Source organism: Thamnophis elegans, chromosome 5 (genome assembly GCF_009769535.1).
Source record: "Thamnophis elegans isolate rThaEle1 chromosome 5, rThaEle1.pri, whole genome shotgun sequence".
NCBI classification, from domain to species: Eukaryota; Metazoa; Chordata; class Lepidosauria; order Squamata; family Colubridae; genus Thamnophis; species Thamnophis elegans.
In genome coordinates, this window is record NC_045545.1 from 70,568,983 (window position 1) to 70,590,154 (window position 21,172).

Consider the following 21,172-nt stretch of genomic DNA (forward strand, 5'->3'; position numbering starts at 1 on the left):
AGTTAATTGATCATCATCATGGGGGCCTTCAGAAGCATTGTAATGTCTTTTACTTTAATGAAACTTCCAAAAACTTCAAATCAACAAGAAAAGAAAACACTTTCTTGATCCAACAAAAGTGTACAATGTGTGAAGTGCTTACAGTTTACCATTGGATGTACAAGAAGGATCTCCCCCCGCTACTCTCTGGACAAATTAATTCCAGAGGGAGCGTATGCCATCTACCTTCATGCCATTTGATACTGTGTACATGGTTGAATAAATTGCTAGGTCTAAATCCTCAATATTTTAAATGAAGACACAATTTGATTACATGAACTATTCTAACCATGAAATGCTCTGTCTAGTTTTATTGTTTGTTAAGCAGACTGACTTATTTTACTTGTTAATATAATCAATCATTTGCCAGAAGGAGAATGAACACAATCACAGTTCCCTGATCAATAAATATATCTGAATGAACTTGTACTAGAAGATCATAAGCTGTCTTTATTTATTTATTGACTGGTTGATTGATTGAATTTCTAGGCTGCCCAACTCCAAAAAGATTTTGCCAGCTTCACAAGTAGAAAGAATCAACATAATTTAAAATTCTAACCTTGATTCTAAAGACTTCAACCCCTGAGTCTTATAAAATTACCTCAAAATGCACTGTGTTATAGAATTTACTTGAATCTTAGGTAGTTAGACAAATCTAGGAAAGCGCTTATAGTGCTGATTATATTTCAGTTCATGAAAACTGATACGGGTTAACTATTTCAATGAAAAATAGACTAGGAATATAATGTTGGCCATTATTATAAAGCATGCTGTTTGAATCTGATGGTGAACATAGGCTTCATTTTTGTATGAATCATATATTTTTAAAAGTGGCATTTGGAAAAGATGACTTTTCTACAATGGTACTTCCATTTATGTAAGAATTTTAGCAGAAAATAATGGTATGTATGTATCAGTGGTGGGATACGACCGGTACGGGCATACCGGTGCCTGCTGGGAGCACCAGCTACCATTCCGGCATGGTGCTCCAAAGGGCCTACCTGCCGACCTACCCTCCTTACCTGTATTTGAGCCGATTGGGGCTTTTGTGCATGCACATGGAGTGTATGACTCCTGCACAACTCTCTGCCGAGCAGCTAGAGCATCACGGGTGGTAAGTACACATGTGCATGCTACACGCATGCTGCACGTGTGCATGTGGTGGATGCCCAGCCCCGTTGCACCATACCTGTTGCACTGGGATCCAGAACCCACCATTGGTATGTATGTATATATGTATGTATGTATGTATGTATTTTTAAGCAATAATTGAGCTTAGAAGTATTTTACATCATGGAATGCAATGTTACTAAATTAAGCTAACATAGTTTATTAAAATTAAGCTAGTGTGCTGAAAATATTTTGAAATAACATATATTTTCACAAGTTTATCTTTTATTCTATTTTATTCAATTAACATTCATTGAAAATGAATGAAAATTAAGAGAACCAAAAAAAAGGATACCTCTGTCTGCACCAGGTTAACTCTCTGAGATCGCAACTCTCTCACACAATTAAATATATCCACCACGCCTTCGTTTTCTGCCATGTCAAGCATGATGTCTATGGCAACAAAGCACCCTGTCCTCCCAGCACCAGCACTGAAAGAGAAATGGAAACCAGAACAAGGATCTCATCAATGAACCATGGAAAAAACGTAACAGTGAGGGTGTTTGCAGTGAGAATATATGGTGCAAATGCAGCTGTATTTTTTTCCCTTTAGTCCCTCTTTGCTACAAAGATCTGAGCTTTATTGCCTATTTCAGCTTCCCTTTGCAAAGCTGCAAATTTAAGAAAAAAAGGAAGTAAAAAAGCTACTGAGAGAAAGAAGACGTAAAATTTTAAAAAAATGAAGCTCAGCTCTTGCCTTTGTTTTAAATGAAACCTGATGAAAGAGAGATGAGCTACATTATTTGAAACAGTCATCTTTTCACTTTCTTTCTTGTAAGCAAGTTTCTTGTTTATTTCAGAAGTGGTATGTCTATAAAAATCTGCATATTTCCTTCTGCACTTTGGCCCTTGACGATTAGGCATCTTTTTTGGGGGGGAAGGAAATAAAGTCTGATCTTAAAATGCCAACTTTTCACTAATTTGAAAATCTAGATGTTAAAATGTCTGTAAAAATGTCCAGGTTATTTGGAGTTCTGAGTGTTGTAATCTTTCAGGAATGTATGTCCTGCAGAAGTACTGTTCCAATTTGAGGAGAATCCAATTTGCACATGTTGAGATAGCAGTTAAAAAAGAAGGGAAAAGAAAAGGCTTTTCTGCACACATAAAAAGAATATGTAAAGAAAAAGGCTGAGCTATAACTTTTCCCCTGAAGTCCTAATTTTGTAATTCAAGTTTATTTATTTAGATACCATATATTCCAAAGGAAAACCCCACTTCCGGTCTGGCGTCACGCTGGAACGGGCTGCTGACAGACTCTCTGTTCGGTTCGCCCGGTCTTTCCACGAGCGTGGCCGTAATAGGCAAGGTCCCTTCGAGGTGCGAGGACCTTTGGAGAGGGGAAACCTCTGTGCAGTGGAGGGTGAAAGGCGATCTCCTCCCACGAAGCAAGAGGCTCCCTCAGAGTTCGTGCAAAAGAGGTCGGCTGATTAATGGCCGACCAGAAGGCGTGACTGCCAGCCACTAATAAGGAAGGGAGAGACAGCTGCAGGGAATATATAGCGGACCAAATGACGGTAATCACAAGATCTGACTTAAAAGCCTAAACCTAAAAGATAAACAACTTTACTGCAATAAATACAGATACGTGTGTGGGCGCATTTATCTGCAGCGGCTATTAAATACAAACAGTGAACTTTTGTGAAAGCTGATTGACGTTGTGAATAGAAGAAGACAGGCTTTGGACTAGTTAAATTTGAGGATTAACAGAGGATGAGACGAAGAAGAGAAGCTGGATTTGCCTGCCTGGGAAAAAGGAAAGAAGTTTAATCACAAGGGTTTGAAGTACCCGGTGTCATATTACAGCCAGAGACAGCAGAAGGAAAACACTACACTGACAACAGGAAGAGATTGATGGGTGAGTTCTAAATACTTTCTGGCCTCTCCTGCACCCTGTCGTATCACGCTGAAACGTTTCTCTTCCTGACTCTCCCAGATACTATAGAATTAACTGAGCCTATATTTCACAGCCCTGCTCCAGCTTAATTACCCTGTATGTACCCCGGGCTCTGTATAACTACTTAAGCAGCACTCAGAAGGTACTAGACTTACACCTTATAGGGGAAGAGCTGAATTAAAGCAAATGGCAACGAAAACAGTAACCTTAATTAAAGGGAGTAAAAAGCAAACTCCCCTATCTACCCCGGTGAGGGAAAAGTCCCCTGAGGGCAGGCAAACGGGAGATAAGGCAGCCCCAACCCTGCAAGACCAGGAAGTAACAATGGACTCCCTACAAGAGACAATATTGAAGATGGGGGAAAGTGTCGCCAAAGGCCTGGAGGGAGTAAAGAATGAAATGCGTGAAGTAAGAAACAATATGGGAAAAATTGAGGAACGTATAGGAGTAATACAAACAGCGCTGCTGAAAAATGAGCAGGAAATTCAAAATGTTAAGGGGAGAACGGAAATAGTGGAAAAAAGGATAGACAAAGTGGAGGACAATCTGGAATCTATAAACTCAAGCCTGGAGGAGGCCATCCTCCAGCTAGAATTAGAGCGATCAGCATATTATTTAAGACTACAAAACGTGGAGGAAGCAAAAGATGAAAACCTCCGGGAGCTGATTGGAGAAATCCTGGGATTAGTCCTCGGCAGGCCGAAAAAAGAGGTTATTAATGATCTGGACGAAGCCTATAGAGTCAATACAGGCTTCGCGAGACGCCACCGGCTTCCGAGGGAGATCCATGTGAGGGTGTTGAGAAGACAGCTGAGAGAGGACATTCTAAGTACAATAAGAGGGGACTCTCTAACATACAAAGGTAAAGAAATTCTCATCTTAAAACAGACTCCACGGAGAGTCAGAGAGAAGAGAAGGAAATACAACTTCCTCTCCACACGTTTAAACAGAGACAGAATTCAGTTCAGATGGCTCCTTCCAGAAGGAATGTTGATAACATGGAGGGAAAAGAAATACCGAATAGATACCTTGGCGAAAGCTCAAGAATTCCAGGAACTTTTACTAGCAGACGATGAGAGATTTAATAAAGAAGGACTTTTAAGACAGGGGGACACTATAATTGAAACTCAACCAGAGGGGCGGGGGCCAGGAGAGGCCAGAGAACGAGAGAGATATGGCAGAGAAGATTCGAGAGCAAGGTCACCCATCGAGACTCGATCCAAAGGTGCCCTCAAAGCGAATAACGTGTAAGGGAATTGAAGAATGGGAAACGAATGTACTATCAGCTAATGTAAATGGTCTTAACATAACTTCCAAAAGAAAACGAGTACTGTTGGATCTAGTGAAACAAAAGTTAGATGTAATCTGTCTTCAGGAAACCCACATTAAAGAAAAATACAATAACCTGTTGGTCTGTCCAAAACTAGGTAAAACATTCTGCTCGTCAGCACAAACCAGAAAAAGAGGAATTGTGATGTATATAAAAGAATGGTTGAACCCCAAATTAATATATGCAGACAAAGATGGTAGGGTATTAATGGTGGAGATAATTAATGGTGGGAAAAAATTTTTACTAGTTGGAATCTATGCCCCAAATCAAAAACAAGAGAGATTTTATATTAATCTATATAAGAGGATAAATGAAATAGAGTGGCAAAATATATGTATTCTAGGGGATTTCAACGCTATAGCAGATGGTAAGATGGACTATAAGGGTACCCACAAGAAAAGCACAAGAAGGAAACTACCGTCTGCCTATGTAAATATGGTGAAGGATTTAGATCTTTATGATGTCTGGCGAGCAATGAATGACAAGATGCAACAGTACACGTTTTACTCCCATCCACATAATTCATGGTCCCGTATCGACATGGTTTGGTCAAACTCGGAGCTACTCATGGATACTGTAAATATTGAAATAATAACCAACAAGTGGGCCGATCATCACCCAGTCTTATGGCAATGGAAAGGGAAGGCAAGGATAAAAGCTAGGTGGACATTAAACCAGAACATACTACAAGAGAAACAATTTGTACAACAAATAGAAAAGGAACTGGGCTACTTCTTTAAAGAAAACGGTAAAGAGCAGACCTCAATACAAAATGTTTGGGACACGATGAAGGCAGTTGTGAGGGGAATTTCCATAGCCTATATAATAAGAAGAAACAAAATGCACAGGGAAAAACTTAATACACTGAACAAAGAACTAAGAGAGACGGAACTGCTGACCCAGAAAGAGCCAGAAAATAGTAGACACAGGGAAAAAGGAGAGTTAATTAAACACCAAATAAATTTGATCTCCCAAGAGGAAATAGCACAAAACATTAAGAAAATGAAGCAGAATTATTTTGAACATGCAAATAAAACTGGGAGATGGTTGGCCCACAAAATAAGAAAGGAGAAGGTCAAAAGAATTATTAAACAACTGTATGACGAGGAGGGGAATCTGAAACAAGAAATAGGAGAAAAGAAAAAGATAGTACAGAACTATTATAGGAAACTATATAAACAAGACGAAATTAATGAACAGGACATTAGAAAATACCTTATAAAGCAGAAGCTTCCAGTCTTGTCGGAGGAGATGAGAGAGATGCTCGATAAAGAAATTACACAAGAAGAACTGAAAAAGGCCATTCAAAAACAAAAAAACAATAAAACACCTGGGCCGGATGGGCTCCCGTCGGAAATATATAAAAAACTTCAAAATACCATAGAAGACAAATTATTAGAACTATGTAATGATACATTGCAAAATGGTAGGGTCCCAAAATCATGGGGGGAAGCCTACATTACCCTAATACCAAAGGAAGAGGCGGACAGTAGCAAGGTCCAAAATTATAGACCCATATCCCTGTTAAATGCAGATTACAAAATCTTTGTATCAATATTGGCGGAAAGACTAAAAATAATATTAAATCAAAGTATCCATTCGGATCAAAACGGCTTTCTCCCAAAAAGACATATTAGAAACAATACAAGAATAATAATGGACACCCTGGAATTCTATCAAACAAGATCCGAGAAACAACTCGCATTAATCTTTGTCGACGCTCAGAAAGCCTTTGATAACCTAGATTGGAACTTTCTAATCACTCAACTAAAAATGATGAAATTTGGCGATAAATTTATTAAGATTATAGAATCTATATATTCACGGCAATCTGCAAATATTATAGTCAATGGGGAACTAACGGAGAGGATACAAATTGGAAAGGGTGTTAGACAAGGGTGCCCGCTCTCCCCACTACTATTTATTACGTCTCTAGAGGTCCTTTTAAATCGGATAAGATCAAATCAGGAAATTAGGGGCCTGACCATAAAAAAAGAACAATATAAAGTACAGGCCTTCGCGGATGACATGGTCTTTATCGTGGAAGACCCCTTACTTTCAGGACCGAATTTGATGAAGGACATTGAGAACTTTGGGTGTGTGGCCGGTTTAAAAATAAACAAGGAAAAAACAAAAATGATTATAAAAAATTTCCCCAAAAACCAGATTGGAGAACTAGAGGAAACAATGGAATTAAAGGTAACTAAAAAAATTAAGTATTTAGGGATCTGGCTGTCTGCGAAGTGCTCTTCCATAAAAGAAGACAACTATGATAAGTTGTTACAGAATACCCAAAAGGACTTAAAAACCTGGTCAAAACTACAACTATCACTGATGGGAAGAGTCGCAGTAATTAAAATGAATGTTCTCCCAAAAATCCTCTACCTATTTCAAACGGCACCGGTTAAGCTAGGGGAAAAATTTTATAATGATTTGGACAAAATGATTCGTAACTTTATATGGAATGGTAAAAAGCCCAGAATAAAATATATGCACCTGCAGGATAAAAGAACTCAAGGGGGAATGGGATTACCGGAATGGAAAACATATCATCAAGCAGCAACAACTATGTGGATAAAAGAATGGGTAATGTTAGCTAATAAAAGAATCTTAACAATAGAGGGCCACGACCTGCAATACGGGTGGCACAACTACTTATGGTGCGAGGGAAATAAAATCCACAATTATTTTAGTAGTCACCATTTAAGGGGGGTATTGATTAAGGACTGGCTCGAAATTAGAAGGAGATACTATACGCAACTACCTAAATGGATATCTCCGACGGAAGCCCTGATATACCCGAATTTGTAAACTTGGATAAAATTGTTACCTACCAACAGTTGCTAGACGACCAAAACAAACTAAACCCCAGGGAAAATTTGGCTGATAAGGGAATAAACATCGATTGGTGGCCATATCTTCAAATTCAAAACAAACATAAATTCGATCTAGCACAACCTGGCTTCCAGAACAAGAACCAGGAATTAGATAAAATTTTAATTGGACCTGATGAGAAATTAATTTCAAAAATATACAACTGCTTACTGATTCGAAAAACGGAAGCAGAAAGAGTAAAAGAAGTCATGGTAACCTGGGCCCAAAACATCGGCCACTCAATAGATCTAGACGACTGGGAAAGAGTCTGGGAATGGAATCTAAAATTGACAAAGTTGACGGCCTATAAAGAAAATATATATAAAATGTTCTACCGCTGGCATCTTCCACCGACAAGACTGGCGAAAATGTCTTCAAAAGTTTCAGCCATATGCTGGAAATGTAAAACGGTGCTGGGCACGTACTACCATATGTGGTGGACGTGTCCGGTAGCCAAAGCATATTGGAAGCAAATACTAGGATGGCTGAATGGAATCCTGTCAATTAAACTATGCTTTAAGCCGGAAACTTTCTTATTAGGAATAATAGATCAAAAAATTTGCAAATCTGACCAATACCTCCTAGTCCATATTCTGACAGCGTCAAGGATTGTTTACGCACAGTGCTGGAAGAGTGAAAATGCCCCCACCAACACTATGGTGATGAATAAAATTTTAGAACTAGCAGAAATGAACAGACTGACGATGCGAATTAATGACAAAGAAGACACAGACTTTTATACAGTCTGGGAGAAGCTATACAAATGGCTTGATGAGTCAGTGAAGACCTAGACATAAAAAGAGATAGCTAACTAACCTATCACGATTAAACCAATAACTCAAATGAACAATATACAACAACTGAGAGATAAACGAAAGGAGAAATGTATCAGGGGCGAGAACCCACCGTCGAGCAATTTTGTCACGCTACAATGCTGGGAAAACTTTAAAAAGCTGATAGGAAATTCGCTATAATTACCTGCATGAAATTAGTGATCAAACTTCATTTTAGATGAGGCGAGAAGACGTATAATCCTTGCCTCTTCAAGCAAGGAAAGGGAAAGAGAACCAGATTGTCCTCAGCAGAGGAAAATACGCAAATGTAACAAAGGTTAGAAGGGAGGGAAGGAGGATAGTAGGGAAGTCTGGATGGAGAGGAGAAAGGAGAGGAATAGGAAAGGCAGAAGAAGGGGGGAAGAAAGAGGAGGAAGAGAAAGAAGAGAAGGGAAAGAAGGTGGGAAGAAAGAAGGAGAGAAGAAAGAGAAGAAACTGGGGGAGGAAGGAGGGAGGGAAGAAGAGAGGGTAGTAAAGAGGGAAAGAGGGAGGGAAAGAAAGAGAGAAGGAGAGTTGAAAGGAAGGAGGGAAGGAGGGAGGAAAGGAGGGAGATTAAGAGAAAAGGAAGGAGGAGGGAAAGAGGCAGGGAAGGAGGGAAGGTATGTGTGAAGGAGGGGGGGAGCGAGGGAGGGAAAGGAGGGGGAAGGAAAGGAGAAAAGGAGAAAAGAAAGGAGGGAAGGCAGGGGAGAAGGAAGTAAGGGGGGAGGGAAGAAAAGAGGGAGGGAAAGATACCTAACCTTTGATGTTTATAATGATTTGATAGTATGGGAATATCTCGAAATGTAGTTGTATTGTTTTGTTACAAGTTATGGATGTTGTATTTTCTTTTTACCAATAAAATCTATTAAAAAAAAAAAAAAGATACCATATATTCCACAAATACATTTTGTTCACACAATCAGCTTTAAATATACTAAAATCACATTTAAATGAAATGCTTTCATTTGAAGCCTATTTGAATTTAAATACGGGGGGGGGGGGCGTTGTGCTGGTTAATTTAAAATCTCACAATCCAAAGGAATACAAATGGTCACTATTGCAAAGTTACTAATGGTATAGTTTTATTCTCAGTGGGGAAAAATATGAATTCTGCATATATATTTTTCTTTAAATTTTTGTATTCCTAAAAATAACTCAGGGTGACAATAAATTATTACATGAATAAAAACCAAATTAACTCTTTGGCCATTTCTAAAAACTGGCTTATTTAAGATTTAATGAAGCAGAATACAAACTTAGCCATTGGCTGCTGATATGGAACAATTGATGGCATGAGAATTCCTGTCCTTACTAGTTAAGGGGGAATTTAGTCATTGCTGTGCATATAAATAGTTGCTGACTGCTGAAAGTTTTCCAAGTTAAGGTCAGCAGTCAGTACCACAGAAAATCAATCTTCTAAAATTGCACAACACTAGGTATTTCCACTGCTTCTACCAAAACTTTCACCCCCGATTGACTCACAATGGCAGCCAGCGAGTCTCACCGGAAAATAATTTAACATTCTATTTCTGCCATGCACAGTTGTTCAGGTTGGACAGGAAAAAAATGATTTGCTTCTAAATGCAAATCATCTTCCCTGTCTCCTTTCTCCCACTGTGAAATATCATTTTGCAAACAGGAAAGAACATACAATGTCCTTTCCTGGGTGTGATGAAAATGCAGCTAAACAAAATACTGCAAAATCCATGGGATGTGACTAGAGTATGAGCTATTATCGACCAGATTGAACTAGAGCTAGGAAGGAATAATTGGTATCATCTTAATGAATATATGGCATTTCATTCTCTTTAATTAACTTTTCTGCTATTCAGAATTGTAATAAATATAAAATTAACATACTTAAATATATTTTTCAGTATTGACCCATACTATCCATAAAGTTTTGAGATGAAAATAATCAGATGACCAATAGATGACATTCTGAATTTTTGCAACCCTAACCCGGTTGTCCCAACTACCCCAGGAAACATCTTATTTATTTATTAAACTTATATGCCATCCATCTCACTATTGAGTGACTGTAAAACTTCAGGGAAATTTTTGTCATCATTACAATATTGGATACTGTTATTTCAACACTTAAGAAATAAAAGGTTAGGTACATGTGGGTCATTTAAAATTAAGAAGAAGCATCTTCAGAACATTATCTACTGGGATCAGGATCAAGTTGTCTATCTACTTTTAGAACAGCATATGAAATATGCTTTAAAACTATGTTACAATAGAAAATGCTTCTATCAGATTTACATTTTGAACATCAGATTGCATTGAGAAATGAATGCTAATAATGCTGAGAACTCACTTGAAATACAGTAGTTTTAGCACCATACTCAGGAAGATACTGAGCAATACCCAATCTAGTCTTCTACATAGGAGTCAAAGGTTATGCATCTGCTAAAAATGTATACTTATAATCACAATGGAATCATGAAACAATTATTCTATTTGCTTGGGACGAACTATATATATTTTTGAAACAGAGATTGATCAGCAGTGGATCTAATGTGAAAAATAAATGCAGACTTTTGGTCTGTCCCAAAAGTGCTTTTTCAAGAGGCAACTGGACTTTCTGTTGTTGTTTTTTTAAGATGTTCCACTTTCCATCCAAGAAGCTTTTTCAGCTCTGAAGTGGAATGTTTTCAAAGAGAAAAAAAAAAGTCCAAAAAGCATCGTTGGAACAACTATGACCTGGATGACTGAGAATCTCTGTAGACATTTGCAGAAGATTTGTTGTATGATAAGATTTGGGATAATGCAACATTCATTCTATCTAGGATAGTGGAATGACTAGTAAGCTAAGGAAATAAGCAGCAATGGAGAAAATGGATGAAAAGAAATGACAGATGGAAACAAAGTTTGTACCTGCAGTGCACAACAATAGGTCCTGCATCTGGTGGATTGAGAAACTTCACTTGTCGAACAAAGCCCAAGAGACCTGTAGCATAACAAGGAACCCCATGGTCTGGCCAGCTAGTGAAGTGGAATTGACGAATTTCTCGAATTTCATGGTAGCCTTTCTGAAAAGGATATATAATAATTTTTAAAAAATCATCTATTCTCTTTCATTACAATCACTATTACTTAATTATAAGTTGTTTCTTATTTAGGTTGAGACTAGATTTACCCAACAGGAAATCAATCTAAATATAAAATGTCACTTTACTTAGAATGTTACAATGAAAAAAAACACCCACATTTTTTCTATTATCTTATTCCTGGGACACCTAAAACAATCAAAGAATTTTGAAGAAAAATTGTGGGAGGAAAATAATTGATCTTTCCTTCAACTCTACTTGCATCTTCAAGTATTTCGTGTGTGTGTGTGTGTGTGTGTGTGTGTTTCTGAAAGTGAAAAGGTGTGCTAATGTATGTGTGGATTTCTCTGGGTGTACATATACATGTTTGTACACATGTATATGTACAATTTGGATGATTCTAATAAAAATAAATAAATTTCAAGATTCATAAATTCAAGAAAATGCTGTGCGGTTATCCCCTATCATTCCTTGAACAAAAGTTGCTTAAGAAGCTGGGTACTAGTAAGCAATCATAACTTTGCTTTGTTAAAGCTGGCAAATTCACATCCAGTATATGATGATAAATATCTTGGCAGTAAGCAGTAGCAAACTATTTTTTTTTTAAATAAAGTAGAAGTATTCCAATTACCTCCAAAGTATAAGTGTTACATAATTAAGCTACCTTCTATATTTTCTTTATTTAGAAAGTATACACAGTAAGGCTGAAATACAAATTAAGAACAAGAGAAGCATACCAAATAACTATTCTGAAAATGCTATGATCATACAAATTATAGTAAGATAGTTTTAGCCTGTTTTAGTATTTCAAAAATGTATTATTCTGATTATGACTACTTTTGAAAATATATATATATTTAAAAGTAGGAAACATTTATGTATGCAAAACATATATTATATATGTATGCTTTTTTAATCTGCCATTCTGCTAAAGAATGACATTCAGAAACAAGTAGTTATTATTTAAAAATGCACTTACATATATAGCAGGGGGAGGTAATAAATAGAGAGTTTGGGAGGAAGGAGAGGAGGCAGGAGGAGGGCAAGGAGAGGATGGAGGAACTTGCTTGGGAGGGAAGAGAGAGGGAGAGGAGGTTGAGCCAAGGCTGAGGGGAAAAAAGGGAATACTATAGCAGTGGCTTCTATGGGCCAAGAATGAGGGAGAGAAGAGTATAGGATAGCAGAGGCTTCTGTGAGGCAAACCTGAAGGAAAGCAGAGGAAACAACGAAGGAGCAGAGGCTGTGGAAGAAGAGCCCGGCAGACAGTTGAATAGAGAGTGAAGATAGAGAAAGAGGAAGAAGCTCCAACTAGTCACCTGAATACCACCCCATCTGTGACTTGCCTGTTGAGAGGAGGCTGACCACCACCCCATCACGTGACCCTGGCAAGTAGAGGGGCATCTAGAGAGGAACTAGTTTGGACTGGCAGCCATATGAAAGGGCCAGAAGAACCCAAACTCCAGCGGCCTTTTTGAGGATAAGTGCTACACGTACATAATCCAATAATTAGCAATATAATGCTTGATACAAATAATAATGTAATGAAAGCCTTCCTGGAAACAATTCAAAGTGCTTTCAAATAAGATTTTGGTATTTCTTTTCGGCTGTGTGGCAAAGAAATAACATCTTATCTGAAAGCATGGAGAGAAAGCTAGTATTCTGTTTATTCTATACAGCAATATTCTACCAATTTCTACATTTATGGTATGAAGGATCATAATTATCTTCCTTATAGTATTCCTCCAAAGTTTCATCCTTTTTCTTAAGAAAAAAATAATGTAGGACAATGATAAGAGTTTAAGTCTAGGTGTTATTGCTATTAGGGTCACTTTGCTGTAATAATGAGAGCAATCAACGTAACTCTAAGGGATGATGGGCTTGTCTGCTAGATAAGATCAAGGAAATATTGAATAGAAATTTGGATTTCATGGCTTAGGCAGTCTCATTCAGTTCTACGATTCCAATTACAATTCTACTTATCACTGGCATGAATTCCCTTTGTCTGTGGGAAATTGTTAAGCTATGCATGAAAGTTGCTTTTCTATATATCATTTTCTCTGATTTGGGGGATAATGCATAGCCATGTTTTTTGTCCTCTGTGTCTCTGTTTGATTTACCATATATACTAAAGTATTTAATGTATAGTGATGATTTTCATACTGACTATCATATTCCTTAATGAAACATGGAAATAAATGGATTTCCTGGAAAACAAATTAGTTGATGAGAACCAATGTATTCTTACCTTTTGGACTGTAAAAGTACGTATGACATATTCTGCCAATGGTTCTGTCTCAATTAAGGTCACTTTGATATCTCCGTAGACTTCTGTGTCATCAGGCCAGTATCTGACACACTTCACCTATGGAGGGGAAAGTCACCAAAGTGAAAATTAATGCATGACGTTGAGCTGTAAGACATTGTTTCCTAAGTCCAGATATGGGCCTAAAATGTATATTCCTGTAGAAGAAGAAATCAGAAGGACACTGCATAGGACCTCTCATGTACAGGGTTGTCTGCATCAATTATTAGTAACCCTAAAAGAACCCAGAACAAGAAGTATTGATGTGATTTATTTGTTTTGGTATAAGTGTTTACATTTGAAACTCATTTGTTTATGAAAAACTTTTTCAGCCATAATTTGCAGTACTTCACTTTGAATTAGACTAGTAATGTACTTATATGGAAACATAATTATGCCTATATGAATAGTGATATATGAACAAATTCTATTATGATTACTGTAGTTTTTGTCTATCAATTTGCAAATAGCCAAACTTGCTATCCTAACAATATTTGTCATGATAAAATGATGATTTACATTAAAGTTGGGAAAATAATAGCATAAAATATTGTTCATTCACTAAATAGTTAATTCTTATTTTACTGTAGGCAGAATTAGGAAAGACAAAAGAATCCAGTCTAAACTTGTCAGAACTGAATTCTGAACATAATAAAGTTCAATCAATGTGTGTGTGTAGGGCGGGAGGGAAGATGATGTAAGGAAAGTTGAGTGAAAAAGAAAGAAGGTGATGGGAAAAATGCACAACTAACTTTAGATAATTGTGCAAAATTGCTACTATTATAAGCTCTAGCTAGGTAAAGAGCCTTTTTCTGTTGATACATTATGTGCCACCCAATCAGTGTCAACTCTTATTATATATTCACCCTTCTTCAAAATGATCTGGATAGATTCTCATAATGGTATCTCCATCACTGCAGTAATTAAATTCATCCACTTTGATCCTGGTCATTGTCTTCTTTTTCCTTTGCATAGCATGTCCAAAATATGGCCATTTGAACTTGGCCATTTGTGCCTCAAATGAAAACTCTAAGTTGATTTGTTCTGTGATTCATTTTTTGTTTTCCTGCTTCCTATGGTATTCTCAAGAACCTTCCTCAATGCCATAGTTCATAAAACATCAATTTTTGTATTCTTCTTCAGAGTCGAACTTTGACATCTATAGAGTGTGATATGGAAACCATTGCCTGCATGGTTCTGATTTTTAGAAGTATAGACACATTATAGAATGTGAATATTTCTTCAATGGCTTTTATTCTTACCCTACCAAGCACAAGGCAACATGTTTCTTTACTTTTGGTTGCTTGACTTCTGTTCCTATTAATAATTTATCTTTTAAAAAGAGAAGGTGTCTATCACTTCAATGTCTTCATTGCCAATTCTAAAGCTGGCTGTGGTACTGTTATTAGGTTGATCTTTATATTTAATCGTAGTCCCCCTTTTTTACTGGGTTCTATGTCTTTTATTACTAGAAACTGCAGATTGTTTTTTAGCTATCAGAATAATTTAGGTTTTGCTCCAGTTTGAAAGCCACATTTGTCTTTTTGAAATTAGCCTCCCTTAATATATATTCAATATATAGATTAAAAAATAAAGAGTTTACAGCTTTAACTCACTCCTTTGCTGACTGTATAATTTTTATCATTGTTGATTTCAGAAAAGGCAGGTACAGCCACACAACTCTACGTATTAATGATTCACTTGTGGGGGTGGTTAGCAGCATCACATTTCTGGGTGTGCATTTAATGAGTAGGATAGCTTGGTCACTCAACAGTGAGACACTGGTGAAGCGGGACTGCAGCATCTGCATTTTTGGCATCTCATGAGAAAAGTTCATCTTCCTTTCCCTGTCTTGACCACTTTCTATAGAAGGATGATCAAGAGCATCCTGTTATATTGCAGGAATGTCGGGTTTGGAAACATTACTGCTCCAGACAGAAGGTGGCACAGAGAGTGGTGAGGATGGCAGAAAAGATGATTGGTAATTCACTTCCTTCTATATAGGACATGGCATATAAGTGATGCTTGAACAGAGTCCACAGGATTGTCTGGGTCACTTACATATCCGCTTCATGACCTATTTTCCTTGTTACCTTCTGGAGGAGCCTTCATGATATCCGAAGCAAAACATCCAGATTCAGTCACAGTTTTGTTCCATATAGCATTAAACTTGTGAACTCTAAAGTTTCCTCTACTACATATTCAAAATGGACAGTGATTAATACATATGTATATGGTGCAGGTATATATTTATTTATATATATGGCATGTGTATATGTGTATTATGTGTGTGTTTGGGTAGATATGTACTTTTTCTTGAGAGCAGGCAACAGAATTTCATTTTTAATGTGGGCCAGTGTGCTCACAGTAAAAAAAAATAAATGACAATCCTCTTCTCTCCTCTCCTCTCCTCCTCATGAGATGTCTTTTATACCATATCAGAGGGCAAGCATTATATTTGTTCACATGCTTTAAAATTTGGGAAATCAGAGTAATACAAATCAGAAGTGATATCATACATTGCTGCAAGGTAAGATTGCTTGAAAAGTTTGATTTGTGTGCAATGCTATATGAACTTATTCTGATTTTCATCTAATGTGCAGATTAAAATGTAATTATAGTTCAGACTTCATTAAATTCTGAGTTCTTAGCTCAAACATTTATTTGAAAACATGTTTTGTAGGTTTAGAAATGCAGTTATAAAATTTATTCAGAAATCCATATTATTGTGACAACACCAAAATGTATTTTAAAATCTGTATTTAAATGCAAATTTGAAATAGATTTTGAATATATTGCCAATTAGTGTGTCAGTGGGGTATAGAAGCCTTCAAACTGAGCAAATGTAAGAATGATATGAACCACAATATATGACTGATAACTTTGGAAATTAACATCTTACCCTGCCAACTTCTACCAGGTTGGTGACCATGACAACACTTGCTGAATTCTCCTGCCAAATCATCCTCCAAAAATCTTTCACTGTCTCTTGCATTGGCCCTGAAGGCAGAATAAGTAAAACAAAAGAGATCTTCCAAAGATTACTTTAACACAAACATTTCAATTTACTTGTCTGTCTCCCAACCACCCTTCTACTATGGAAACAATATCTCCTAAGTGTGCCTGCTCATTTTCTTAGGTGAGGTTTGAAGAGCAATACATTAGTTGAATCATACAAGTACCTAGGATTTAAAATATTGTGCTAAACTTTCAGTTAGTACCACAAACAGATATAAATACTCATAATTGAAGGTCACTTTGGAGTAACACATCAGACAAATATAGAATATTAATTTATGCTGGGTGACAGTGCTAGGTCTGGTAAGAATACTTACGATGTATAAGTGGCATCAAGAATTCTAAATGCACCCTCAATTATAGGGTGAGATGTTAGGTGATAATACTCCTGGGTCACATTTTAATTACCAAATGAATGTGTGACTTTTAACAGAAATCTTTTCATTGCCTTTGAGAATTGGGTGCTAGGTTCTGCTTTTCATTTTTCTGATTGTGTTTTTCATTTCCTTTTTAAAAAAAACTGTATTGAAAATGTGTAAAAATGTCTTTTGGGGAAAAATTAAAATTAAAGGATGGAACACACATTTAATTAATTACAAAGGAATCTTACTGATTGCAATATGATTCCTACGAAACCAAGTAAAACACATGTGAAATTTCAATTATTATGAATAAAAAATAGGTGTGAATTAAATTGTCCTAAACACAATGCTTATGTCAAAACAGAATTAAACTCTTATTTTGCATCTTTAAAAACATATTCTAAGATAACATGTCCAAAAATAAAAAATGCAAGAATTCATACTGTTATTAAAGAAACCCCATGAGGGCTGTAAGTGCCTCCACCTGTGTACTGGACCCGTGTCCCTCATGGCTGGTTACTAACAGCAGTGAGGTGACACGAGGCTGGATCCAGGCGGTTGTTACCGCCTCTCTTCGGGAGGGGAACTTCCCCGCCGCACTGAAAGAGGCGGTGGTGAGACCCCTCCTAAAGAAGCCATCTTTGGATCCAGCTGTTCTTAATAACTATCGCCCAGTCTCCAACCTTCCCTTCCTTGGGAAGGTTGTTGAGAAGGTGGTGGCCTTCCAGCTCCAGCGGTCCTTGGAGGAAGCAAGCTATCTCTACCCCTTCCAGTCAGGCTTCAGACCCAGTTACAGCACAGAAACCGCTTTGGTCGCATTGACCGATGATCTTTGGAGAGCCAGAGATGGAGGACATTCCTCCATCCTGGTTCTCCTTGACCTCTCAGCGGCTTTCGATACCATCGACCATGGTATCCTTCTGCGACGACTGCGGGAGGTGGGAGTGGGAGGCACCGTGTTGCGGTGGTTCTCCTCCTACCTCTCGGACAGGTTGCAGTCGGTGTTAGTGGGGGGGCAGAGATCGTCCCCTAGGCCCCTAACATATGGGGTGCCTCAGGGTTCGGTCTTATCCCCCCTACTATTCAACATCTACATGAAACCGCTGGGAGAGATCATCCGCAGGCACGTGATAAGATACCATCAATATGCGGACGATACCCAGTTGTATCTGTCCGCCCCGTGCCAACTCAATGAAGCAGCAGACGTGATGAACCGAGGCCTTGAGGCCGTTATGGACTGGATGAGGGCTAACAAGCTTGTACTCAACCCAGAAAAGACCGAGTGGCTGTTGTGCTTCCCTCCCAAAGATTCGACCAATATTCCATCACTCAGGCTGGGGGGTCAAATTTTACACCCCTCAGAGAGGGTTCGCAACTTGGGAGTCCTCCTGGATCCACAGCTATCTTTTGACCACCACCTGACGGCTGTGACCAGGGGGGCATTTGCCCAGGTTCGCCTGGTGCGCCAGTTGCGACCCTACCTGAATCGGGAGGCTCTCACAACAGTCACTCGGGCCCTTGTGACCTCTAGGCTGGAATACTGCAATGTGCTCTACATGGGGCTGCCCTTGAAGAGCATCCGGCGACTTCAGCTAGTCCAGAACGCGGCCGCGCGAGTGATTGTGGGTGCACCTCGGTTCACCCACATAACACCTATCCTCCGCGAGCTGCGCTGGCTACCTGTCGATCTCTGGATGCGCTTCAAGGTGCTACTAGTCACCCATAAAGCCCTGCATGGTAGTGGATCTGCGTACTTGAGAGACCGCCTTCTGCCAATTACCTCCCTGCGACCAATTAGATCTCATAGATTGGGCCTCCTCCGAATTCCATCGGCCAGCCAGTGCCGGCTGGCAACTACAAGGAGGAGGGCCTTCTCAGTAGTAGCCCCGACCCTTTGGAACGAGCTCCCCGTGGAGATTCGTACCCTCACCACCGTCCAGGCCTTCCGCACAGCCCTTAAGAACTGGCTAGCCCGTCAGGCCTGGGGACAAAGATAGCCGCCCCTCCCGAATGATGAATGAATGTTGCTTATTATTTTTTACTATATGTGTCTACGTCATTGTTTGTATTCCCCTCCCTGATTTTATGTGAGCCGCCCTGAGTCCCCTCAGGGAAAAGGGCGGCCTACAAATGTTAATAAACATTCAAACATTCAAACATAATTAATTTGAAAAAGAACTTTTAAGTGAATCTATGTTAAAATGGCAAGGATGAATAACAAACAAAATACATCTCTACTGTACTTTGCCCTAAAGCACCTACAATGATTTATCTTCCAGATTAATGGCACTACCACCTTTCAGGCATCTTTACAACATCCATCCATCCATCCATCCATCCATCCATCCATACCATCGCATCTTGTCATTCGGACCACACTCTGATTCTATAGTACTTACCTTGAGTTGCAATGTAATGGTGAGGTCGATGGTATCCCTAAGAAGAAGACAAGGAAGGGAAACCCTTGAATTTCAATTTCAGGCACAATTCAGATATGCATTTGAGTTGTTAAATTTTTGCTTAAAATCACAAAATTAATGTTGTCTTTGAGGCATCTGGAGTAGGAAAAGGGACATGAACATTGCATTTCTCCTTAACCCCAGGACAGAGGCAGAAAATTCCTCAATCATTCAATTATTACAATCAGATTATGAAATAGAAGAAGGATAGTGATGGAGATTGAGTATCTGGATGCTTGGGAAAGACAAAGAGACAGATAAAATGTCGAGACTGTATTGTACAGCTGGAAAACAAATAAGGCCGTCTCAAGATGACCACTGCAGACCTCTAAAGATCATATCTGAACTGAGATACAAAAAGTCCCAAAAACTTAGCTATATAAAACTACTCTGAATGAAAAAGAAGCATATTAACATGAATTATTTATGGAACTGTCTCAGATTTCCTGATAGTTCTAAAAATTCTGAAACCATTTATGTATTAATAAGAAAAGAGATTTATGACTAGAAAATAAAAACTAGACCTTACTTTCATATTGCCTGCTTAAACCATATTCACTTTAGGCTTTAGCTTATCTTCTAACAAAACACATTTGGAAAAATTTGTGTCCCCTCATCTGTGGCACACACATCTGTTTCTTGTCAAAGCAGAAGAGGTCATTAACTTGAATGTGGGTTTATTTTAAAAGGGAATCATGTAGGGTATACATTTGTACACGTTTTCCTTTTCTTAATTGGAGGATCTTTTAAAAACATTGTGATTGAATTGATATTTATAGAGATTTACATGAGAAAAGAAAATGTGTAATACTTCGCTAGACGTTACAGACTTAATTTGCTTCAAAATTCAGTTTTTTATTAGTCAGATGAATACATTATGAGCCACGATGGCACGGTGGTTAGAGTGCAGTACTGCAGGCTATTTCTGCTGACTGCTGGCTGACTGTAATTTGGCAGTTCAAATCTCACCAGGCTCAAAGTTGACTCAGCCTTCCATCCTTCTGAGGTGGGTAAAATGATGACCCAAATTGTTGGGAGTGATATGCTGACTCTGTAAACCATTTAGGGAGGGCTATAAAGCACTCTAAAGCCATATATAAGTCTTCATGTTATTGCTATTTAATTTGTTAACTTTATACTTCTTTCTGTTCTTTAATTTCACAAAATCTCTTCAGGATAATTTATATATAGATTTACAATAAACTCTGCATTTTAAGTTCCTGATCTTTTTTCAACAATCATCAATCACAATGATCGACATGATTACACTTCTAATTTTCTAACAACATGGGGTGGTTGAGATCACGGAAAGAAGAAAAACTACAACAACCCCTTCAATATATTATTTTGTCAAAATTCAAAGAAGGCTATTTAGACATTGGCATTTGAAGGCATTACATTCTTTGCATGTTTACCTAGTAGTAAGTTCCACTGATCTCACAATGTTCTTCTTCAATGTTAAACTAAACAAAATATTTCTAAAATTGTGGAGGGGGATTGCTAGTTAGTATAGATGGTATTAAACATTAATGAACTTGTTTACTTCGGAAAGATGAGCAAATAATCTGACACGGAACAAGTCACTTTCCCATGCTTACAAAACAATGTAAAACATATATTCAATCCCATTCAAATAAAGATAGTCAAAAACAGAAAATGCAAGCAAAGCATGAGCCATTCTTATTCAATTAGTCAATTGATTAGTAAGTCATTAATTTGTATTGGTTTGGGGATGCAAATTTTGATCCAAATATTATACATTCTTCCTCTATTTGTTGTTGGTTTGTGTTTGTTTGCTTTACAAAATTCAATTTGAAGAAATGTATCTGATTCTTAAAACCATGGATTCTATTTTA

The 21,172-nt window shown here is 37.9% G+C and overlaps 1 protein-coding gene across 1 annotated transcript in view; it reads right to left on the reverse strand.

Moving 5' to 3' along the window:
- Positions 1 to 21,172, reverse strand: part of PTPRT (protein tyrosine phosphatase receptor type T) — a 437,694-nt gene that overhangs the window by 22,033 nt on the left and 394,489 nt on the right. The window contains exons 23-27 of the mRNA XM_032218597.1: positions 19,257 to 19,293; positions 16,380 to 16,477; positions 13,421 to 13,537; positions 11,003 to 11,157; positions 1,505 to 1,640 (exon numbers count right to left, since the gene is read on the reverse strand). Coding sequence (XP_032074488.1) covers positions 1,505 to 1,640; positions 11,003 to 11,157; positions 13,421 to 13,537; positions 16,380 to 16,477; positions 19,257 to 19,293 — 543 coding nt within the window. The remainder of the gene's footprint in view (positions 1 to 1,504; positions 1,641 to 11,002; positions 11,158 to 13,420; positions 13,538 to 16,379; positions 16,478 to 19,256; positions 19,294 to 21,172) is intronic.